We start from the raw sequence: 26,347 nt of genomic DNA on the forward strand, positions 1-26,347 counted from the left end.
ACTTGGGCAAATTGTGTATCCGCTGTATGCCTCAGTTGCCTTCTCTAATATAAGCACATAGCAGCATGTACATTAAAAAAAACCAGCCTACCAAAACAGAACACTTCACACACAATTCTCCTTCAGGAAGAAGATGAGTGTGGGAATGAAACACACATGACAGATGTTATTTAATGCACTACTAGAAGGTGCTCAGATACTACGTTGAGGAGGGTGGCATAAGAACTTATATAGAATAGAAAAGAATAACCAATAGTCTTAGTGCTCTGTAATTACTACCACATGAAGATTTGGTTTCTGATCCTAGTCTCAGATGCTCCAGTCTGGCAGAAACTGAGAGTGGTATAGGGAATCATATTCTACCCCTAGGCAGAAGAGAGTGTTTTGTATCACTTACAGAAGTCCTTAAGGCCAATAAGGGTTGCCATTGATTATGTTCAGAGGGGGAATCCTATTCAGTGTGGAACTTTACCATCTGTTAGAAACTAATATTTCCTTTAGTCACCAGGACCAGGTCAACAAAGACCACAAAACTTCATGAAGTAATAGCCACAACATATAGATAAGTATTAAGACTATCAAGGGCTTGTTGTTTCCATAAGCCTTTTTAAGGTGGTGCTGGAGACCGCAAAAGAGGAATTTAAAATTTTAAATTCACTTGGTTGGTCATTTTCAGGTTATACCAGTGGAAAAATAAAATTGTTTCTCGTTAAAGTTGCTGTTTTGTTTTACAAAAATTCTGCTTTGTTCCTAGAAATAGTTATTCAGGTGGTCAGTTAGTACTTTGAACTGTTTCTTCTAATATTTGAAATAGAAGTATTTCCTACAGTCTGTCTTTATGGAATAATTCCAGTGATGTCATCGGGAGTTTTATGTGTGCAATGACAGCAGAATATAGGCCAGACATTCAAAATGGCCAATCTAGTGTACTTTAAAAAGCAACCTCTATTCTTAGGCTCAGATTTCTGCCTTAACACTGAGTATTATGAAACCACATTATGCAGTCAATACTGATAAATGGTAATACAAGATTTTAGCTTTCGGTGTATGTGCTACAAGTATAAATGAGTATCAAAAATAAGAAAGAAAATCTAGCAAAATGTGTAAGAAGCCCAGTGACATGACATCAGAATTCAAAGGTTTTCAGACTCCGTAGCATGTTAATGGAACATATTTCTTTGTTCATATTTCTCCTAATATTAATTTAATACTACCAAAATTAACTCATGAAAAATCAGGTTTTTAAAAAATCAGACGTAAATCCATCAAACCAAGGACATTCTGAGATAAGATTAATACCTAATCTTGTTCTCTGGTACATCAGAGTCATTTGGAGTAATTCTGCTGAAGTCAAATGAGTTAGCATGGATTTGTAATCGAAAGCAGAATTTGGCTCACCATTCATGTCTTAGCAGCAGCAGGATAGCTCAGGGATCTAACACAACAGAAGAATGCTCTTACTACATACCCTTACATTGAAATAGCTTAGCACAGTTGCATGAATTAAAGATGCATTGGCAACCTTAATTCTGAATCACCCTGCTTTTCATGGCTGTAACTAAGACCTTAAACACCTCCTTGAAACTTCATTCAGAACAGGGACTTTGGAGGAAGAATTTCACAACAAGGCAATGTGTAATTGTTCGTGTTTTTTAAATATGGAATGCTTCACGAATTTGCGTGTCCTCCTTGCCAGGCAGACAAAACAGGCTAAGCAAACAACAGATCCTGTCTTCAATGTGACAAGTGCTAGGTCCCAACAATCTTTTTCATTTAATTTAAATTTGAATAGGAAATTTCTGGGCTGTTATTATCTATTCAGAATACAAAAGTAGTTGCCAGTTTGCATTACAGCAAGACTATTTTCTAATATCATTGCTACTGTTTAAGCCATTTTTTAAACTTGGGGAATTTTTCTCTTCCATTCACTTTTTCTTTTCTTTTGTTTGTTTCATATTTTGCATTTTACCTTTTTAATTATGCCAAATATGTTTATTATTTATAAAATAGATATTATATAATATAAACACAAGGACAGTTTTATTAAAAATTGCTAAGGTTTTATGAGTCTATTTTTTTTTTTTTTTTTTAGGGGTATGTTTCTGGATACAATTCTTCCTTCCCGTGATGATAATGGTATACGACCTGCCATTGGTCAGCGTACTCGTCTAAGTAAAGGAGATATTGCACAGGCAAGAAAGCTGTACAGATGTCCAGGTATTTCACCATAAAAACACACACACACACAAGCATGCTTCACTATGTTGTTGAAGAGAAATAATAAATCTTTTCAGTAGGCTGTTTACTAATCCATTTCCATGCTGGCAAGTGATGTGTACACGTCAAGAATCAGATCATAAAAATGTTGCAGGTGAGGACTGTGGAATGCAAAGCTTTTACGTGTAGATAAACTGCCTGAAACTGAATTTACTCATGTGACAGTTCCATTCTTGCTTGCGTTTAGTTTTTCAGTGACTAGAAAAAATAACATAATACTTTGTCAGTTCTTATTTACATTTTGTAATTTAAAACCCGAGCTATACTTAGATAGATTATAGCGATTTGTAGTGTAACACGACATTGGAATCTGAGTGTCCTCCAAAGGATCATTCTCAACATTTTTGTGTGCACATAAGTATGAATGGAGTGCAGAAATGACATTTTTAATCAATAAACATATTACACCCCTGCAGTGAGTTATATCTTGTAGATACATTTTGCCTATTCAGAATATGAAAATGTGCAATTTAAAACTACAAATTAAATGAATTATAAGTGCACTGATAAGATCAGATACAGTTACATGTCTATTATAGTCAGTATTTGAATATCATCAGCCTAGTTATCCCAATTCTTTTAAAACAGTTTTGAAGTAGAGTTATAGTCTGATCTCTCAGACACTGATGTAAATCTGAGCAACTCAGTTTAAGCCAAGGGGCTCAGTCCTTTACCACTGTGATGTGTGTCAGAGATGGGAGAGCAGGCTGTGATTTCCCAATTATGGGTTTGGCTGGGGCCAGTTCAAAATTTAGTGTAATTTAGAGCAGCCTCAGGGTTACCACAATGGCCATCTACCAGCCAGAATTTCCCAGAGTGCAGCATGCTCTCACCATGCCCCATATGGTGGGCTAGGAAGGACATGATGGCTGGGAGAATTCCCACATGATTGTTGAAGCCAGTTATATGGCCACTTTGTACCACTTGAGCCACAAAAGGACTCAGGATTGAGCCAGTGGATTGCTTGAGATTTACATTAGTGTCAGTGGGATCAGAATCTGGCAAAAGATGTGTGTATGCACACAACACAAAGTAAGTGGCATGAGAGTTATCAGTTGGCTAACAGTTATACATTGATTTGGTGAATTAAGAAGTTCTTCCATGTACACTGTACAGAGTTGTAGGGTGACCAAGGAAACCATCTTCTATAATTTCCTTTTAAAATCATTTCAACAGCCTGAAAAACCCTTTAGGAGCAATTTTTAAAATGTTATTTGTAATTTTTTACAATATAAATAGGTTTCAATAAATAAGATACTTGCATAAATACATTATGCACTACTAAATAGATTGTCAAAGAGTAAAATATGCATGGGGGAAGAGAGTCTTTTTGTCTTACAAGCACTTAGGAATGATATATACCTACAGGCACCAGCAAAATTCTTGAAGATGAAGAGAGTCAGTAGAGCCAAGAACGCTGTGCGTTGAGTCAGTATTTGTGTGATCAAAATGAATGAGGTAAACACCTCATTATATTCTGAAAATATGTAGTACATCTGAATGACACCCTAGGCATGCATTTGTTTTTTTCAATCTATTTGGAAAATAGATTGAAACTAAAACTAACCTCAAAACAAATGTTCAGGGACAAGAAGTTTTTATGTTCACCATGATGATTATTCATAACTGGCCATAGATATTGTCGGTGTTTTTTTCTGCAGTGATCTTTGGGTCTGCAGGGATCTGGCTTTACAATATCATACAGTGCTTCTGTTTTCAATATGTTTTGAAAAATAGTAGCTATTATTTGCAGCACTGACAGACTAATACCCTCATTGTTATGAATGGGACTAGTTGAATGAGTAAGAGATGCAGGAGTATGTCCCTTTTTTGTGAAACACTTTGGCAAATTTTGGGCCGAAGGTTGTTGTATAAGAATCTGGTTTACTTGCATGCATTAGTCCTATCACAATGAGTAAGAATGCTCATGTGAGTAAAACCACAGGATTAGCTCTAAATGTAAAATATTATTATTTAATATAAAATGGTAAATGTCCTCCATTAGTAAAATATTGAAAGCGAAAAAATGCTTAAATTGCAAAACATACAGCAAAGATTTCAAAAATTAACATCCAATAATAAACAAAACCACCTTCAGAAACTGGTACACTATTGTGATTAAAATATATTTCACTGCCGACGGTAAGGAATATTAAGAGTTAATAGAGACATATTAAGCTTTCTGTTTCATGTGAAACAACATGGGATCATGTTAATATATCAGGCTATGAAACTTCTGATGTTTGTTGTATTTTATAGCTATGCTATATTACCTGTATGGGTTGGAAAATGTTAATCACAATGTTTTCTTGTGGTAGAACAACAGTGTTATTAATAGTGTGAATATTTGCATAGTTTTCTACTTCTATGTTTTAATTACATTAATTTTAATAAAATAAAACATAGACACAGAAGATAATCATTTGAATGACATGATTTTTATGGAATATATTCAACTTGGAGCTTTTTAAAGGAATTCTTATGTACTTGACTGTATTCATCCTGATATTTGCACTTCCAAATCTCCAATTAGTCCTATAAACAGAGGCTATCCAGGAAGCCATCTATTGCTTCTGAGGGATTGTGTGGAATACTTGTGTGGAATCCTGACCATGATCAGTACTCTGTACTGAGGGTTATTTAGAATAAAGCACCTGAAGAGTTGCTGGGTGAATATTCCTGTTTCTCCAGCTTCTCTAGCCTGTGGGAAAACAGCCTCACTGGTGTTTAGTTAGTGTCATTACCCTAGAAAGTGTTTACAGGATGAGAGACATATTTCAACTTTGGAGAGACTGGGTGATAAAATGATATGTCCTGTTTTCACCAGGTCTGAAGGTGCCAGGACTATAAGATTTAAAGGATAGGAGTTTGATCGTTTGTACTTTTTAGTTTGGATTGTGGTTTTTGTGACCTGTGTCCAGGAGAAAACAGCTACTGATTTGGCACGGTTACTTCTTAATATTAAGTAAACAGAAAATACTCTTCCAGCATTTTGGCCCAGGTGTGCAGACTCTGAGTCTTTGAAATTTTACACATATATTATTAAGAAAAAAAAGGAGTAGGAAAAATAAATGAAGGAGAAGATGGACATTGATAGGTACAAAGCAAAAGAGAGATGAGTAGGAAAAAAGGGGGAAAGGAAGGAGGGGTAAATATGGAGAGGAGCAGGCAGAGCAAGGCTGGCAGTAGAGAGTTTAGGAAGGAAAGAGGCAGGAGGAGAGAAGTTTTGCCAAACAACCAGAGTTTAAATTATGAAAAGCAGTCTAATCACATCATTGGTGTACTGGGACTGTGAAGTTCTTGAGGGGGAAGTCCAGTTTCTTTCCTGTCCTGCTGCTGCTGAAGTGGTCTCTGCTGTTCCTAGATTTAATCCCTGGAAAGTCCAGCTTTGCTTCTTGTACACTGTATAATTGGTCCAGGGAGGGGGAAGAGAGGCTTCTGAGGCTTGGGAGGGGGAGCGGGCCGCAACTTCTCCCTTTCCCATTCCTGCTGTTGCTGAGGAAGACCCTGCTGCTCCTGGGGCCTGGCCCAGACCTCCCTGTTTGGTCAAAAATAGTTGGCCACTAATTCTATACTCCTTATTTTCTTCATGCCCAACTTGAGACACCTGGAGTCTGATTTGCAAAGGTGCTGAGCACTCACAGCTGCAACTGGTGTCAATAGGAGCTGTGTTTTGAACATATAAAATGTTAAGTACTCAGAAAAATCATGCCGTAGGCATATCAGGTTTGCAGCCCAAAATTAGTGGATGCTTGACAATTGTAGCCTTAATTTCATGTGCTTCATATTCACACCCATAAACTGGTGATACGTAATGACACTTTACCTCACAGGGGTGTTGTAAAGATAAATTCATTACTGTTTGAACAACTCATATACTGTGATGATAAATGCCATAGAAAAACCCACAAGGAAACTAATAATTCTGTATTCAGTGCATTGTTTAAACAGTGTGTGCCAAATAAGTCCACGGGGGCCACACACAGAATGATAAAAGGATAGAAGGATTAAAAAAAAATATTGAATAGCTACCCGTTCAGTAAAAACAGTCCATCTTACGAACTGAATGAGGCAGTGGTCCGGTGGAAAAAATATTATGTGATCATGTAATTAAAGGCTGTATCATAATGCATGCACTTGAATTAATTTAGGCATTTCCCAATTTTTGAGCTTTTGGTTTTGCAACCTGAAATACATATGTACAGCACCAATACTATTCTCCAGTCCAGCTTCAGTGCAGGAAACTAAAATACTTCCTTAACATTTTTATACAAGTAAGCCACCATTAAATCAGAGCAGAGTCACCATTAAATCAGTTATCATTTACACACATTTACCATACAGTGGTACTGAGACTCTTTTTAGTATTTCCCCCATAACTGTAAAAGAAGATACTGCAGCATCTCAAACACTTGTATGTAGCAAATACTGATTATGGTTTGGTTTTTTTAGTTTAAAGATATAGTATTTATCTGTTGCAAGTATTTTAAAGGCATCTTTTATTGTGGTGATATGCTTCACGTATTTGTAAATATTAGCAGCCTTGTAACTTTCAAATTTCAGTTTGACTCTTAATCAGGGAGGGAGCAGATCAGGTCAGCAAAATTTTGCAGACATGCTGGGGTTTTGCTAACCTATGCTATATAGTTAATGAAATATTGACAAATTTCACTGCTTTGTATGTGTGTATGGTGTGACACACATGACCGTTTCCATATCCTTTTATCTGTTTGCTATCTGTAAAAATTGCTGATCTTCATAAGGAAGAGGCAGAAATAATTCCCCTCTTCTCACCCCCCCTGCCCCCCCCCCAGAACTCCCTTGGTTTCTATAAGGGGTGTTAGAAGTGCAAACTACTTGAGCTGTAAAATAAACAGATTGCCATTCCATACTGGAAGGACTGCAGTTTAGTTTCTACTACATGCCTAACCTAATAAAATTGAAATAGGGCATAACATTTAGAGAAGCCAGGGAATAGAGGAAATACCAGCTATGTTAACCTTTAATAAAGGAGTAAAAGTGATCTTTCTAAAAACAAAGGTGTGTAACATAGAGGTAGTAATTAGTTTATTCTGGCATGAAAAATACCAAAATTGGCTCTTAGGAAATATAAATAAGTCACCATACATTTAATTGTATCATATGGTCACATTTCTTTTTAATAGTGGAGCCCATTACTCATGGACTGCAATGGTCAGTGAAATAGTTTATAGTGAAGCATTTCATAAGCCTAATCACAAATAATGTAATTGTTAGCAGTCCAATTATGGAAAGAAACCTTCTGAATTCTCTTGTGATGGAATTTTAACTAACTGCTTCAAGAACCACTGAACCATTGAAAAGAAATGTGCTTTTAAACAAGGGGGGTGCCCAAATATTGCCCAGTCAAAGGCAGCATTGGCAACTGTCCAGGGACTCAAAGGCTGTGTCTGATTTGTGTGACATATGGAGTAGATTCTATCTGCTCTTATTTTTAATATGGAGTATGTCATCCTATTCTAGTTTAATCTGAGTGAACATTGTCTTTGGAGATGAAAGTTGCCGTTGGCCACTTTGTTCTACTTGGGGCTCAATTTGTTCATGTTACAATAGCAAATTAACAAATAAATCATTAAACTAATTCAGCTTTCAGAATAAAGTAAAGCAAAATGATCAAATCACATGAATACATGACTTTGATTAACAAGCAGAAGAGGTTAATCTACAATCTTTTTTTCTTGGCTGACAAGGGATGTTTAACTTAAACAGTAAATATTGTCAAATATTATGACACAGGAGAGTATTTTAAAACATCAATTATATAAAATTTTATTAGAAAAGATCTGATTTTAAACTCTCCCCTCACTCTATCCAAAGTTTTGGAGTTTTTGGTTTGTCCCGTTATGGGACTCCGTGATTGTTAGGCACCTGGCCTGGGTGTAACTTAAAGCTATAGGAGAAATTCTTCAGGAGCAAACTTGAGCCACTTTGAGATCACTTTGATCCATTTACATTCAGCTGAAGTGACTTCACCACACTGGAGAATCAACCACCAAATCTGGGATCTGAAATTTTACTATTAGCTCTTTTCAGAGAGGTAGTTTAGAAAAAAAACAAACCTATTTCATAGCTCAGCTAGGTAGATGCTGAAATTCTTTAAATGAAATTTTAGGAGCTGTGGTGTTTAACTGGATGAGGCTGAATTTTATAACAATGTAATTTAAGGATCTGAATAGAGTAAATCTCCATATCTTAGCTCTGTGTGCTTTACTGGGCTGCTAGACTCTGATGATTCCCTATGTTACTTCAGTGTCCCCCTCTATTTTTGATACACTGTGGAGTTCGTAACTGCCTTCCATTATATACCTTATGCACTTCAGTGATCTTATATATGTTACATGGTAATGTGTATACATCTATCTATAGATATATACTGAATTATTGAATGATTTTTTAAATTATGTTTTGTGGTTCAGAGTTAAGGTTGTGTGAAAACAAACACCCCTTACAAGTTGCAATATTGTTAGTAACTCAGCCTCAATGTATGGACTGTAATGATAATGAAATATTTATATGTTACTGTATTAGTTAAATGTATTGCTTAGGTATTTTTAGTTACAATAAACTTGTTATGTAGTTATTATTGGAATGATAACTATATTGTAGGTTAACAACAGACATCCTAAATGTATAGGAATGAAGCGGGGGAGACTACAGCAGTTCAGGGTCTCTGGGAAATGCATTGTTATTTGAAGATAGTTGTTTGTGTCTCTCGGGTAAATAATACATGGTTTGGTAATTTACCATGAAAGGTTATTTTTAAGCAAAGGCCTGGATTCTTCCATACTGATCTCTTGTACGTGTGGAAGAGGAGGAGACGCCTGTAGCTCCATCCTACCAAGGGAGCTCTTAACAGGATGAGGGTTCGCAGCTGGTGAGAGAAGTTTGAGGAGTGTATGGTTGTGGGGGGAATGGGTGGGAGATGTAGTATATATGTTATCCTCCCACGGGCCTCATGGGTGATCTGCTGAAAAGAAGTTTAGCTTCTATGGTGATGGGGGCCGTATACCTACCTAGGTAGATTGATATGAAAGGCAGCCCGATCTGCGTTACATACATCCTCTCCATGACATGTAAGAACACCACTTCCTCTCTTCAAGAGAGGTTCAAGATGAAGCAACTAAAAGGAGAAGCCTTGGCAGTGTAATCCCATCGAAACCACACTGGTGGGGAGGTGAAAGTGGTGGAGGAGCACGAGCAGGGCTTCTGAAGATAGTGTGCAGTACCTTTGGATCCAGTGGATTTCCTGAATTCCACACAGATCTCATGGGCAGAACCACTCTGGTTCTGCTTCATTGCGTTTGAAGCAATATTATTGTGTCCTGAGGCTTCTTTTAAACCCTGTAGGCAAAGTTTTGGTTTCATATCAGTCAGCACTAGGGAAATCCAGTACAGCTCTCTGCAATTTATCTGAACTTTCACTTATGCTGCATTAAAGTAAACTCTTGTTAATTATGGTAGAGAATTTTCTCTCAAAAGGACTTGTACAGAAGTAATTAATTAACATTTAAGTAGCTTTTCTGTGTATGTAATTTTACATAATTGTAAATTTTTTTAAAAAGAGAGAAACATATTTTTAAAATAAAAGCAGAAAGAGATTTTTCTCTATTTGCTTCCTAAAGGACACAATATTATGCCACTTTGACCTTGAAGATTTTTTAAGGAATGAGAGTCCTTTCCTCCCCCCACCTTTATCACAATCACTATTAAATGTTCAGAAGTCATGCTTACTACTTTGAATGGAGTTTAAACCTGCTGTTACAATGCAGTTATCAGATTACATCTTGGACACATTTTAACAAGGCAGCATCTAACTTTATAGCTGCATTGTCTGTCTATAAAATAGAGTCTCCTTTGTACCCTCTGATCTAAAGGTTTTTCCAGATCATTTATAATTCATTGAGATTTTGATGATACAGTGGTTCACCTGCTGGCAGCTATAGCCCTGTAATTTAAAAGTATTGCAGATCTGATTACACTGTCAGTCACGGGGTAATATTCTCAAGTTCACATCTCTCCGATCACACCTACAAAATCAGTAGGTGAAACAACTTGTTGATTGAAGGTCACAAAGATGACTGACTGTAGGAATCCTACTTGAATCAGCTTTAATGGTAGAGAATGGCAGCAGCTTGTGATGATATAGCTCAGTGGGGAGAAAGAATTATTAATCAGTAACCCAGCAGCTAGCAGCATGATTGACAGGTAAGATAAAGGCTTTTGTAATATAGAATATCAAAGCTTTTGGTATTATGGGTCTTTACATTTGTTTCTCTTTATTATTACTGTACCTCCACAAATCATTTTTGTGCAAGAGATTTTGTTGAAATTAGGATTTAGGTTTTCTGTTCTAATATGAATGAATGACATCAGTTCATATTTAGCCTTAATGCCGGACAATATAAATTATTAAATGAAACCGCTGATTAATTTCTCATATGTCAATCACTTAAGCACTGTGTTTTTCTTTTAGTTCTTCTTAGATAATGTTGGTATGGGTGTGGATACTGCATGTAAATTCAGAAAGTTGTACCAAAATAAAGTCAAAATAAAGGCAAATAATTTTGCCATGTGATTGTCAGCCATAACATTTTTTAAGACTCTTGCAATTTTGGTTTTGTCAGTTGCACAGCGCATAAGTGAAAGGGTTCATGGAAAGAAAAAATGGTGTATAAAACCAAAATGCATAGCAGACTGGTTTAAATCATTGCTTTTGACTAAATCATAACATCACTAGACTACTTTTCATTCTGCCTCTGTACTGAATCAAATCAATTCTAAATAAATATTGTAAAGGAGACACTTCTTCCTGTGTGCCTTATATTTATAAGACACATGAATTTCTCTGTTTTTACCATGTTCTGTTCCTTTACAGCATGTGGAGAAACACTGCAAGAATCTACAGGCAACTTTTCCTCTCCAGGATTTCCAAATGGTTATCCTTCCTACACACACTGTATATGGCGAATCTCTGTTACCCCAGGGGAGAAGGTACTTAACCATTATTTCACCCCCTCTGTCCCTTAAAATAAATACAAGCATTCCTTTTCTAAAAGATACTCTTCCCTGATTATTTAGCCTTTCTTTTTACTTTTTTCAAAAGTTTGCATAATATCAGGAACTGATTCAATCCCTTGAGCGAATATGTTACAGATTTTGAACTGTAGGCAATTGATTTGACTTTGGCCCATGTTGTTAGATGCTCAAAGTTGTTGCCATCTGATGATTGTTTAAGTGAAATAAGTTCATGGCTTTAGTCCACTTCTTAGTAGGTAGATGTTCATATCATAAAAACCCATCAAAACTTGTGCCCCCATTGACAGCTTCAGCCTAGAGGCAGATGGGTTTAATGGGCATGGAGTTTCAAATACCTTCTCATCTGCGTGGATGATCCTTCCAAGATGGGGCTGAGGCACACTGGTTGTACAGCATGGGAAAACCTAGACTGACTGTGCGGCCTACCCAATACCAGCACTTTTAATGCAGTCAGTGGGCTTATATTTGTAAATTGAATATAATACAATAGAAAGTAAGAAGAAACTACTACAAGAGTTTTAAAAGTATCCTTGTAAGCTTTCTCTGGTGTTGTTCTAGTAGAGAATTTGTATACCTTGATTTTGGGAGATTAAGTTTCATTGTGAAAGTTTGCATGAGGCTGAAGCAGAGTCCAAGTTCTCAGCCTGGGTGTAAATTTTAGAAAAAAATGGACCGAGAAAATTATTGGGCTGGTACTAAGTAGGGGAAGGAAATGAGACTTCCTTTCACAAAGGTTCTGTGATATTGAAGGCACAAGCCTGCTCGTCTTTTCTAGGGCATTCCAGCTTTTACCATATTTTGTTCTCATTTATTTACTAGGATATTGACCTCCCTCCAAGTAAACAGATTCAGTGGGATGAAGGGAGAGTTTTCCCACAGACAAAATGTGCAGAAAGAAATACACAAGTACATTTTAAAGAGATGGAAAAGGTATTAGGAGGGCAATATTAAGCAAACTGATACAGTTTTGAAGAGAGAGTTATAAGAACCAAGAAGCACCCTTCATACTAGAGTCAGAAACCCCCAAAACCCCAAAAGCCACCATATTCCACCAGATATTGCATTCAGACCATGCTGTGCTCTCCCACTCAGTACTAGGCTTCCTTCTCTCAAAACAAAATTATTATATTCTTAGTTCTCTCAAGGTCTGTGGCTCTGCAGCCTAAGGAACATGTTTGTTTTCTGATGCACTGATAGATCCCAGAGGGCTGTGAGAGCTGTTGCCATTGTTATGAATAAAAGCAAAGCCTTTTGGAATGTGTTAGTCCTGCTGTTGGCAGGCACATGAAACAGGATGAAAAATAAGCAGCCTCAAATGCTTGGAGGCTGATGGTGGCACTGCAGGCTGGTAGGGAGTGGCAAATAGAAACGGCTGAATAGGAAAAGGTTTGCATGAAGAAAGCAGATACATCTGGAGGGATAATTTTTACATCCCCCCTACCTACACTGCAACACAGTTAATGCTACTGTCACAAAAATGTAATGTCCAACGTTATTTTCTTTTCTCCCGTAAAATAAATAAATATATAAAGTTTTAGGGTTTGTCGCTGTTTTGTTTAACTTAGAAAGTGGTTCTTCCTGAGGATTTCTAGCATATATGCAATTTCATATGAATGGATCTAAGGACCGTAGGTTTATTATAATATATTTATAATGTTGTTGTGGTGCCCTAAGGCTTGGGGCCCATTATGCTAGACATTGTACAAACTCATAGTAAGAGAGAGCCCCTGTCCTGGAGATCTTACAGTGTAAGAAGACAAAAAACAGATGAAGAACAGAGAATGATTCCCTAAATATACTTTGATATGACATATACTATTTATCAGTCTCAACTCCACCCTGAGGCTCTGAAACAATATCCATTGATTTCTGTAGCAGCTGAGATATATGAATGAATATACACATTTTGTGTAAGTGTTCCATGTATTAAAATCAAAGGATTCATTTCTGCCTCATTTCACTCTGTTGTACCTTACTTGATGTAAGGGACTGTGGAAGACTTTGTTACGGCCTAGCTGGGGAACTTCCGCTTTCTCAAGGCCACCCGGTCACTGTAGGACATGGATACCCAGCTATAACCGGCCTTAGGCCAGTTCTGTCTGCCCTGTATGGCCCTTTGCCAGTTCGTGGAAAGCCCCTTCAGGGAAGTACCTAATTCTATATTCATGAGCTGTTTGTGTGTATTGCTTCTTATGGCTCGTTGGTCACTCTTTCACCGGACTCCGTCCCAGGCAAAGCTCCGGTGTGCTGGGTTCTCCGCCTCCGTGACAGCAACGCTTGGAGTCCCCGTTGCGGGTGTGTCACTAACCTTCAATAAAGCCAACAACTCACTGCTTAGCTGCGTGTGGGTCTCGTTTTCCAGAGTACCTCTGCCGGCCTGCGGTGCTTCGAACACCTTGGCCCAGAACACTTGAAATAAATGGAAATACTTATAGAGTAAGAAGAAAAGGAGTATTTGTGGCACCTTAAAGACTAACCAATTTATTAGAGCATAAGCTTTCGTGAGCTACAGCTCACTTCCTCAGATGCATATCGTGGAAACTGCAGCAGACTTTATATATACACAGAGAATATGAAACAATACCTCCTCCCACCCCACTGTCCTGCTGGTAATAGCTTATCTAAAGTGATCATCAGGTGGGCCATTTCCAGCACAAATCCAGGTTTTCTCACCCTCCACCCCCCCACACAAATTCACTCTCCTGCTGGTGATAGCCCATCCAAAGTGACAACTCTTTACACAATGTGCATGACAATCAAGTTGGGCTATTTCCTGCACAAATCCAGGTTTTCTCACATCCCCCCCACCCCCATACACACACAGACTCACTCTCCTGCTGGTAATAGCTGATCCAAACTGACCACTCTTCAAGTTTAAATCCAAGTTAAACCAGAACATCTGGGGGGGGGGGGTAGGAAAAAACAAGAGGAAACAGGCTACCTCACATGCACATTGTGTAAAGAGTTGTCACTTTGGATGGGCTATCACCAGCAGGAGAGTGAATTTGTGTGGGGGGGTGGAGGGTGAGAAAACCTGGATTTGTGCTGGAAATGGCCCACCTGATGATCACTTTAGATAAGCTATTACCAGCAGGACAGTGGGGTGGGAGGAGGTATTGTTTCATATTCTCTGTGTATATATAAAGTCTGCTGCAGTTTCCACGATATGCATCTGAGGAAGTGAGCTGTAGCTCACGAAAGCTTATGCTCTAATAAATTGGTTAGTCTCTAAGGTGCCACAAATACTCCTTTTCTTTTTGCGAATACAGACTAACACGGCTGTTACTCTGAAACCTGTCATTATAGAGTAAGGTACTTAATGTGAGCAAGGGTTGGCAGAATCAGGGTCTAAGAATTAATTGACGTACACAACTCAATGCCTCAGAAACAGATATTTAGGTCCATTTCATGAAAAATCTATGGATGATGGTAGAATATCAGTCTCTTATTCCTTGCATTCCCTATGAAGGAACAATTGAGACATAATTGTGTTTGTATTTTACTTCCTTTGCTTTTAAACACTGAAATAAACTTACAATAATGTTAAGTGCCATCTGTTTTGGGATTTTGCATGCATACTCATTTGCCTTTAAAATAAGGTGTGACCTAATGATGGACTGAGAAGTCTTAACTCCAAACTTCCTGGCTTCTCACGCTCTGGTTTCTTTGGACTGAAAAGTATATTGTTTCAACATAGTCTGGGAATTTTGGTGGGATGTTACTTTTTCCCTATCTTCATTTCAGAATCCACACTGATTTATGCTAGCACAAACCCTCTATGAGGTCATTGGTGGTAGGAAATTATGAGGGATGAGGTTGCAAGTGTGGTATCAGTAAAAAACACTGCCATCTGAAGGGTGAACCCCTGCTTTCTGGCTCCGAGGATTTAGTTAGCATAGGGGGCTAACCTGTACCAATGTTTTCTGGATCTGGCCCTTTGAATATGTAATATTACTCTCTATTTTTCCTTTAGCCTTTATATGGATGCTTAAATAGGACAACTAATCTTCAGTTATTACAAAAGTAATATTCAATTTAAAAAAAATCCTTGGAGAAATATATAGAATAGCTCTGTTTCCACAATGTGTTTTGTTCTTTCTTGTCTCAGCAAGTAAGAGGTGTGATATATTTTATTCTATTTGAGGCTGCAATGGCATGACTCACTTTGCTTACGTAACCAATAATTTCTTAATTGTGCTGACAAATGTTCATTGATTGTCTTTCTCTGGAGACTTTCAGTCATCCTGTCCCCTTGAACTGTTGTTCTGCCTTGTCTCCAGCTCTATGGATTTCTGCAGAGTTGCAAAATGGAATCTTAAATATATTCATGTTGATGTCCCCTGACTGCCCCGACCCCTTTCCATCCCTCCCCGACAGCCCCCCCAGGACTCCCACGCCCTATCCAACCCCCCCCGTTCCCCGACCCCTGAGCGCCCCAGAACCTCCACCCCATCCAACCGCTCTCTGTCCCCTGACTGCCCCCTGGAACCCCTTACCCAACTCTCTCACTGCCGTGCTCTTACCATGCCGCTTAGAGCGGCAGGAGCTCGTAGCCCTGCTGCCCGTGCAGTGGCATGGCTGCAGGGAAGGGGGGACAATAGGGGAGAGGCCAGAGCTAGCCTCCCCGGTCCGGAGCGCAAGGGCTGGGCAGGATGGTCCAGAGGGCCGGATGTGGCCTGCGGGCCATAGTTTGCCCACCTCTGACCTAATGAAAAGAGATTGTTAGAACTAGTTTTCCATTAAGACTATATTTACTTTTATTTTTGAAGTTCATGGAAAGGCGATTCAATATATAAAAAATAGATAGCTGAAGTATGAAAAAGTAGATAAAATATTACCTAAAACTTTATACCTTCCAATGCAAATAATTAATACATTTCTCTAAAAAGATGTTAACTACTAGAGTAATTAAGAAAAACGTACTGCAGATTCAGGAACAATTGTGACTGATTTTAAAATATTCAGTTCCGATCCCTCAGCTCAGGTTTTAAGCCTAGCATATAATTTGATTAATATTCCATTATTACAGATCTTAGCTTCTGAAATAACTACAGTAGAACCTCAGAGTTACAAACACCAGAGTTACGAACTGACAGGTCAGCAACAAAACTCATTTGGAACCAGAAGTACTCAATCAGGCGGCAGCAGTACTGTGTTAAACGTAAACTACTAAAAAAACAAAGGGAATGCAGCATTTTTCTTTTGCATAGTAAAGTTTCAAAGCTGTATTAAGTCAGTATTCATTTGTAAACTTGTGAAAACAATCATAACTTTCTGTTCAGAGTTATGGGCATTTCAGAGTTATGAACAACCTCCATTCCCGAAGTGTTTGTAACTTTGAGGTTCTACTGTATGACCCAGAATTCCTACAACTGTTAATTTGTGAGATGATGAAATAAGACCTAAATATTTTATGTTTTCCAATTTATCAAATTTATACTGAAAACATTAATTCTTTGCTTGCAGATTGAGTAATTTAATGCTAGATTCTGGCTGTCCCATATAGTAAGGGGAAAGGGAGAAAAAGATCAAGTAAGGACTGATCCGATTTGTTGCACTGAAAGGGGTGCAGGTCTGTTTTCAAGATGCTTTCCACAGAGCTTATAATATTCCTAAGTGGATAGGGATCAGGCAGAAGCATGCTCTGTTTTCCCCCTCCATCCCAAACTGCCAGCCAGCAAAGCTGGACAGCTGCACAAAGCACTGCTGCACTCATGAAGGGGGCATGGCAGTTCAAGTTCCCTGTAGCACACCAGGGAGCTCTGGGAAAGTGTTTCTGATGCTTCCCCTGGTGCTCTGAACCACCCCGATGCAGGACTGTGTTAAAGGCACAATCTAGCTGTTAAAAGATGGCTAGATTGTGCACCTGTGCACTTAGTCTTGATTTTGTTTAATCCCATTGTTTCATTTTCTTGGGGAGGTTTATCCAGTGTTTTAAATGAGTGTCCGTCTAACTTTTTTCCCAATACTGCCTAACTTTTAAGTTGAGCTATTTAAAATAAGGAAGAAACTATTTTTTTCTTTACTTGAAACTTCTTTCCTTTTCTTGGTATTCAATTGCTCTCAGCCACTTATATTTAAGCTGGGTGTTAGTTTACCTACAATATCTAATTGTTTATTTTCTATTACAAGATCAAGTTGCCTGGGAAAGATTGTGATTTGTGGATAAATACTGTATTGTATGTTCAAAAAGGGACATATACTACACCTTGAAGCAATGAAAATAAACCTTTAAGTGACTATTTGGGTCCATTGTTCAGATTAAAGTGTTATTTTTTTCTTATCACAGTTGGAGTAAGAGAGATTCCCTGACGGTTTTAAATGACAAATGCAGCTGGTACGTGGCTGCCATGGGAATATATTGTAGTAGTGTGAAATCTAAATTAGTGCTCAGTAGTAAATGTTTCCTCTCTAGCAGCATATTTAAAATTTGAGGACTCAGTATTAAAGTCACACGGCACATGCAAGAACGGTCTGTCGCACAGGGTCTGTAATGACTTTCTCTGTTGTAGTGCAAGTGTGCTTCGGCTCAGTCTTTTTATTGAATATTTGGTACCGTACAGTGAGGAATTGTTTTTAAAAGACTTTTGATCTCTTCAACAAAACGCTGTTGCAAGAAAGTAAAGTGTGCTGCTTTCCCCATTGTCCACTAGGTCCAATTTTACCCTTCTTTACATGTAGTGTAGCTTCCACTGAAATCGTGAAGAGTTAACCATATGCAGAGCTGTTTCCAGGGTTAGTTTGAATGTTCGGGACCAAACTTCCTAGATTCAAAAAAGGAATAAGAGCAAAGAAGGAAAATGAAAGCTAATGAAAGCCTATGAATTCTAGAAACTGTTTTACAGACTAAACTTGAAATGAGTGATGCTTTATCTTCTTGTTTTGCTGACGTTCTCTTAAATCTGACCTGGTTGTAAGAATCATTGTTACCTTTATCTCGCCTTTATCCCCCTTACAAAGTATGTTAATTTCAGGATACAAAAATAAGTTCCAAGTGAAACCAAAATGTATTAACTTTGACCTTAGCAATGGATTACAGTAATATGTATTTTTAAGCTCCTAATGCTTTACATGTTTACAACCATTATTTCACAGCAATGTCACCACTACAAGAGAGATATACTTAGCTTCTCATAGAGTGGGCCAGATTGCTAAGGCAGTGCTAGTGAGCTAGGAACCAACCTGTGGCCATTGTGAATGTGTGGCCTCAGTTAACTCTATTCCAGTTGAAAAGCTACATGCTATGATAGTATTGGCTATAATAAGTCTGGAGAAAATGGGATGCTCTGATGCATTATTCTGAACACTCCTCCAGCAATGCTTGTGTCATTAACTAAAAAAATGTGTGTGTATTTATGGATGTACTCAGTTCTTTTCAGCGTGAGTCAGAGACTGCAAGTTCTGAAGTTTCATGTATACACCAAATTCTGATATTGCTATACGTTTATTTAGGGTTTGTTCGAAAAGTAACAGTGTATCCAATTTTTTTTAAATGGTCTTGTTTCCAACACAGGGCACGCCATCACACTGAAAGCACACCCTATATTTTTTGGAATGTAGAGCAAGTTCTCAAAGTAGTAAGGGAAAGAGAACAGTGGTGATTTTATGTCCATAAATAACATTTATACCCATGGATGTTAGAAATGACCCAAGTCCTATTCCCTGAATGGAGCACGGCTTGGGATGAAATAACATCCAATAATGTCTTGTGATGATGTTAGAACAACATTTTACTGTATTGTCACTTTCACATTCGGATTTCTTAGTAAAAACACCCTGGAACTGTTAAGCTAAAGTGGTCAACCTGAAGCCTGCCAGTTTACCTTACACAAAGTTACAGCAGAACCTGTAGGGTTCTCTTATACTTACTATAGGAAATAACTTGGATGCTGCCAAAGGAGTAGCTATTTAACTATCTAGGCAATTGGCAAGACTTTAAGGGTGATCACTATGACTTCGGTTTCACAGCATATTGTTTGGGCGGTCTATATTCTAGTGCTAACTACAACAAAGTGAATTATATGGCATGCTATTCTCCTCTGCATTGCAGATTGTTTTAAACTTTACTACAATGGACCTGTACAAGAGCAGTCTCTGCTGGTATGACTATATTGAAGTAAGAGATGGCTACTGGAGAAAATCACCTCTGCTTGGTATGAAACTGTTTCCCCACTCTGCTCTTGTTCGATGTATAGTTTGCATGCAGAAATTGAACTCCTTGTTTGCTATTCACAATAACTTTGCAAGCCTTTGAAAAGCTGCAAAATTCTCAGGAGATATAAATAAATAAAATAAATAAAAATTCCCCCTTCAGAAAACAAACAAATACAAACAAACAGAAAAGGAAATAAACTTTCATCTCAGTGGAGCAAGACGTTATTAAGCAGATGCTTGAATCTGAGCATGACAGATGAGTATGTGTGTACTTAAAATAACTGCTCCTGCGGTATTTCTGTGTTTAAAAAACGAGGTTGCTTTAGATTTGATGGTAGAACTTTAGTAATAATTTTTTGGGGAAGTAGTCAGTGGCACAAGCACTGCCAGTCTGCATAATTGGTAATTGACTTGCTGTGACTAGAACACCAGCTGTAGAGTCCTACTCATCAGCTTGGGCTCTAGTTTTTCTGTTGTGGTTACGAGAGGAGAACTTTCAGTTTGAGTAATGGACATTCAACACACCAATATCTTCTTGCAAGTCAATAATGCAGCCCATGAGACACCCTTTTCTTTAAAAAAAGATAGAGGTGTAGCTTGGAAGATTTGAAACTCCATCATGCCATGCTCAGGCCGTGGCATGCTGGGATAGGTAGGGTATGTAGCATGAACATCCTTTTTCAAGAAAAGGGTGGGCATGGGTATTTATTGCTTCAGGCTGTATTTCAGTAGAGTGTAGGCAAACAGCAACAGAGTTGTTAAACTGGAAAAAAACTGAGATTATATATTTTTGGCCTTTTTAACTAATACAATTTAGGCCTGAGCTATTCTGTGGAATTTGAGAAATATATTGCATGCTTCCACAAATATAGTAGTGGTATTCATGTCCATGTGATAAAGTGCAGATCCATATGATAAATTAGATATATTATGTGTCTTTGTCCGCCATACCTGCAGTCTACCTACTAATCCCATCTACTTCAAAAAGCTGTCATTTTTAAAGTTAAATATATATATATATATATATATATATATATACTGAGAAGCATTAGCATTTTTTCTCCCACAAAATTGGAATTCTTCCTTGACTTTTGCTGACATTATTCCAGTATGAAGTCCAGGATGCATAATGCTCAATTCCAGATCAGTGACAGGCTTAAAGTATGATATCATTTGACTCATTGTGGTTAGAAAGAGGAACACCCTCTTGCCCCTCAATCCCTCTGAAACTTTTACATGTGGTCTCATAGTACTAAAGGAGCCTGGGAATTGTGAAAAATAGCACCAACAAAATTATAATAAAATCTCTCTATCTCTCTACAATGTATTTTAAAGCATTTTTACTGAATTTAAATTGTCATGGTTGGAAAGTATGGGGTGGGGTCAGGCAATAATTATTTAATGACAGTAGCTGTTGAGATTTAAAAAGTAAAACATTTATAACCATTAAACCTTGTCAACATCACATGTCAAAATGTACAAAGTAAATATTGTTAAATCAAACTCTAATGAGTTCTCAAGGAACATTTTTTCTTACTTTGCCTATCTGTACATATCTATTATTATCAATGGAAATATTTTTGTTGATTTGTGTGTATGGTGAAATCAGCATTTATTGATAAAAATCGAATCCTTCCAAGCCTGTTTATAAAGTTAAACCCACGCGTAAGTGCTTGTACGGTTTGGGCCGGAAAGAGCACATAAAGTATGCTTATTCGTTGCTTGTTTTTAGGCAGGTTCTGTGGTGACAAACTGCCAGAAGTACTCACTTCTACTGACAGCCGAATGTGGATAGAGTTCCGCAGCAGCAGCAATTGGGTAGGAAAAGGTTTTGCAGCAGTTTATGAAGGCAAGTCCCTGTGAATATTAAAGATGACTTAAGCAGATGGATAAAGATGAACAAGAAACACATTAATATCTTGACAAATGTGGGCATTGATAAAGACTTAAATTAACTTCCTCTGAAATTAGTTTCTTACTTTTTAAGAAAACAGTTTTGGTATGGGCCATCAACTTCATAGATGTGTAATTTTGAAATTGCTGATATGATCACATTACAGACGTCATCCTTTCTAATAGCATCAGTAATGGTGATCATAAGTATATCATGCACATTTTTAAATTCTCAATTAAATGGGAGTTGGAAACTCTCTTAAACGTTTTCAATAGATTTTGAGATCTGTTCTTTAGCACATACCTACATTTCTCCACAGAGCTTACCAAACACAGGGAAGTTTCCATTTTCCTTTAGTTCAGGTGTGTTGAGTCCATTTTGTTAATGACACTTTGGAAATTTAATGTGGCTATCTTTTTCTCATGGGAAGTTTCGGGAGCGGGGAGTTTTGCACATTTCTTGTTGGATACCTTGTTTAAGAGGCAGCGCTGAAGAGAAAATGTATTTAATGTTTTGTTCTATACTTTTAATTCCATACTTCCCCACCTTCTTTCGCAAAATCTGGTTCTATTCCTGCATGTATTGTAGTTTACGTAAAGGAGAACGTTAACAGACACCTTCTTGAAAATCAGTGTAGCCCAGTTTAATACCGTTGAGTAGAAAAGAGTGTGATTTAAATGGAGCCCACAGATGTTTAGTATATGAGGGTAGGCCCCAATCCTGAAAACACTTATGCATTTGAGTAACCTTACTCATGTGAGTTTTTTCACTGAACTCAAAATGTATGTGTTTCCAGGCTCAGAGCGTAGTTTGTAGGTAAAAATTCATAGATGTAGAGGATGAAGTTTCTGTCTCAATATTCTGTTTTACTGAGGCTAATAAACTACATATGGACATGGTTATTGATGGGAAATGTATTTTACATAACCCTAAAAGCATATAAAAAGTGATATTATTTTGTGACAATTTTAATGCCTTTTAAAGCAGTCACAAATCATAAATGTCAATGATTCTGGAGTCTTCTCCAGTGTTAAAGGTACTGCATTATTAAAAACATTAAATACTCTGTGTAAACTGAAAATGTGCAGTAGTTTATACAACCAAGCTTGATTTCAGCAATTTGACCTTTTTAAAGTGTGTACATTTTTTCTTGTATAATTTCATCACCACACAAAATATGACAGTTCAAGAAGAGGGGAAAATGTCAGTCCTGAAAATATACTTAGATTGAGTTTTATGCTTTCATCAGCAATCTGTGGAGGTGAGATCCACAAAAACGAAGGCCAGATACAGTCTCCTAATTATCCTGATGACTACAGACCAATGAAGGAATGTGTGTGGAAAATAACAGTGTCAGAGAACTACAATGTCGGATTAACCTTTCAGGCATTTGAGGTAAAGCCATTTAACTGATTCAGCAAACCATCTAGTGGATAACTGACAGTGCCATTTAAGGGAATCCTCATTAAACCAATGAAGAAACAAAGAAAACTCTCCCCCCCCAACAAAAAAAAGAAAAGAAAAAAAAGTCTACTGCTGAAGTTTCCTTTCCTTGGGACCTTTCCTGTTGCAGAAATTTTCAAGAAGATTAAAGGGGTTTTATGTTATCTGTGCTATTTGAATTGGAATGTGTTAAATACTGACAATAGTTTCTTTTGACAAATGCATAATCCTGTTTTGCAAGACTGCTTTAGGATTCTATTAAATAATAGAGCTGTTATTTCTTTTCTCAATCTAATTGCTACAAAAAAGGAATGCCTTTCTGGAAAGAAACCACTATTTTCTGTTTTTATTATGCAGAATCAAGTACTGTATTTTTTAAAAAGCCAAATTCATAAAATGGTCTTAAAGCCCATATTTTTCAAATTTAACATATCTGTAATGGATCTCTATAAACATTTTTATTGAATGGTACAGGCCAGCAAGCTTGTCCCTAACACAGGCAATTGATATTTCATACAACCCATTATATATACTATACGTGCTGGTTTGAAGTTCACAGCTAAGTTTAGTAATACTCATTCTGTCTACAATTTTTGTTTAAATATTTCACTAGAGTATGAATTTAGGAACCATGGCTCAGATTAACAAAGATATTTAGGTGCCTAAGCCTTGTATTTAGGTGACTACATTCCAGTTTTGGTTCCACTGCAATCTACATTTCCTACGGGCTATTTTAGGTGGCTCCCAGCCCATTGTGCTGGCTTTTGTGGACTGCATTCTTCAGTCTCTATCTCCCTCCATTTATTTTATAGGGAGCTTAGGTGCCTAACTCAGGTTTTGTGGATCTCAGTGGTATTCCTTTGATTTCCTATTTGCCTAAAAGTGACTCTTAGCATTGCAGTGCCCAAGTCCCTTGTGCATCTGTCTCTTTCATCTCTGTTGTTCCTGGTCTTGCAACCATTAAGTGATGTATGACCCTTGAAAATCAGTGGGAGTTCTGGCATGGAATTATCAGAAGATCAGGACTCGGTGGCAACATTTACCATCAGTAATGACCATATATTATAAACATTAGAAAAGACTTTCATAGGTGTTACCTGCAGTCTCATATCTTTTTGTCAGTCCTAAATTAATGTCCCATACCACATAAGGGCATGAGCTCTTCCGCTGCCCAAGGATCATTTTGAATGCTAGTTAGGCTTTCACTGTCCTGGCTCAGAGTTGAAAATTGTTTTAAATGGACAGTATTTTTAGTAATTCTGTAGTTCTTAATAATCCCTTTCTATATCAAAATACAGAGAGTCTGTTATAATGGATCAGGATTGATTAGGACAGCTCTTTGAAATCTGACGTTAAACAAGATTACTTTGTTTAATGGACAAGGAATGCCTTTCCTGCAATAGCTATACTAACAAAAATATAGAGCAGTGGTTCTGATTTTTATTACTACCTATGAGGAATCAGTTTGTCTTCTCTGAAATAGCAAAAAATTAGATTATCTCTTTGCTGCATATAAATGAAACAAGCAATGTCCAACTTTAAGCTTATATTGGCAGCAAAGTTTACTAAGCCACTGATAACTTGGTGTCACTCCTTCTTTTGCTTTACCTCCTCTTGTGCTGAAAACTCAAGAGATAGCAAGTGTTTGGAAAAGATTTCAAAGAAATAGATAAAATAAAAAAAAGAAATGTAATCAATATTGGATATACTTATGGCTGAGCTGTAATCCACTCCCCCCAAATGTATTAATTCATGAGCGTTAAGGGTTTATTGTAGTCAGCACATATATCCGTAAAAGAAAATTTTGGAATGTTCTGTTGTTAATGACAAAAGGTATCAAATATCCTTAAATAGTTAACAATACGATAGCAAAATGATCTCAAATATGAGTTCAAATGTGTCACTTTATTTCTATATACTTGGTGCATTGCCCAGCAAAACAGAAAAGTGATTTAAAAATCAGAAGTCCTTGTGTCCAAAAATAGTAAAGGGCAGACAGAAGTTACTACAGTGTGTTTGTGAGAAAATTATTTGATTGTCCTTTGAAAGGTGCTTTTATGTGTCAGAAATTCTGATTGCACACAATGCAATGGAATAATTTTATAAATAACCTCAAGTCTATAATTAAACCCCCAGAAAAGCCAAGAACTTCAGACTTTATCACTGAGTCATCTTGTTTTGCCTGCTGTGGGCACTGCAGCTTCTGCAGAGTGTAGGATTACCTGCTCTTCTTTAGCTCACTGATAGAGGAATTGGACTATGTGATGTTTAGGCAGAGCAGCATAAATATTAGCATCCTTAACTCCACTTAATCAGTCTCTCTCGCAATCTCTCTGTGTCTCTCCAGCTGGAGATATTCTACTTTATATAAATAATTTGGTCAGAAGAGAGAGAGAGAGAGAGAGACTTTATAGCCCAGTGGTAGGGCACTCACTTGCAATGTGGGAGTCCCAAGTTGCTAGTCCAAATCATGCAGAGCAAAGATTTGGACCTGAATTTTCGACATCTAAGGTGAGAGCCCTACCACTAGGCTATTGACTATTCTGGGACTGAAAAATAAATTCTGAGAAACTGTCTGAGACAGTAAAAATTTTGAAAATAAGAATCTAGACTGCTCTGCCAGTCGTGTTACCTCCAGATGGGGAAGGAAAGTTGGAGTTCTGTGCATCCCTAAATATGAGAAAGGTGAATTGGACTTGAGCTGTGGCTCATAAAGATGAGGCCTGCTTGTCTCACCAGACCATTAGATCTGGTAAGAACCCTCCTCTAACTCATCTTGTGAGACACTATTTGGGCATGAGGGGAAGAGATAATATAGAATAGGTTGGTTTGGGAGGATGGGTCAGTGTCCTGCCAAGTTCCCACCTGTCGTAACCTCTTTTGGACCATATCCAACCACTTTCTCTGGGTCCCCATGGCCACTTCAAGCAATCTCACCTAAACCTGGAGACCCCATTCTGGCCACTGCTGCTGCCTCTGTCGAGAGGGTTTCTCTGGCTTTCCTTCATCCTCGTTCTGTCATGCTGCCCTGACTTTCTTCGGGAGCCTTCAGCTGCTGATGCTACCAACACAGCTACATTTTTTTGCTGTAAAAATTAAAATATGTTTTATTTATTTAATAACAATTTGCATGTTTTTCACCCACATGTCATCTGAAAGAATGACATCTGAACCCTCCAATAAACAAGGTTTATGGGCCCAGTGAGAGTCATTCCATTACTTTAAATAGGTGTTGGATCAAACTCTATACTGGGAAGCATAGCAGACTTTTGTAGTTTAGCATAGCAGGTCTTTGCATAGCAGTGCTGCCAGATAACACAACACCATAATGTCCTAAAATATGAGACTCAGATAAGGAAAACACAGTTCAAACCAGTTCTTTTTATTTGTTGCCAAAGGGTTTTAAAGTTACTTATTGCTTGTCCAAAAACACTATATTTATCTTCTGGTTTATATTTCAGGTTAATCTCTGAAGATTATTAGTATTGGAACCACTTGCAGTGG

General features: G+C 37.6%; 1 protein-coding gene across 1 annotated transcript in view; it reads left to right on the forward strand.

Annotated features, from left to right (window-relative positions):
- TLL1 (tolloid like 1) overlaps positions 1-26,347 on the forward strand; it is a 200,234-nt gene that overhangs the window by 131,113 nt on the left and 42,774 nt on the right. The window contains exons 8-12 of the mRNA XM_073341559.2: positions 2,093-2,217; positions 11,192-11,307; positions 19,403-19,505; positions 21,239-21,355; positions 22,650-22,795. Of these exons, the coding sequence (XP_073197660.1) occupies positions 2,093-2,217; positions 11,192-11,307; positions 19,403-19,505; positions 21,239-21,355; positions 22,650-22,795 (607 nt within the window). The remainder of the gene's footprint in view (positions 1-2,092; positions 2,218-11,191; positions 11,308-19,402; positions 19,506-21,238; positions 21,356-22,649; positions 22,796-26,347) is intronic.

This window comes from Lepidochelys kempii, chromosome 4 (genome assembly GCF_965140285.1).
Source record: "Lepidochelys kempii isolate rLepKem1 chromosome 4, rLepKem1.hap1, whole genome shotgun sequence".
Classification (NCBI taxonomy): domain Eukaryota; kingdom Metazoa; phylum Chordata; order Testudines; family Cheloniidae; genus Lepidochelys; species Lepidochelys kempii.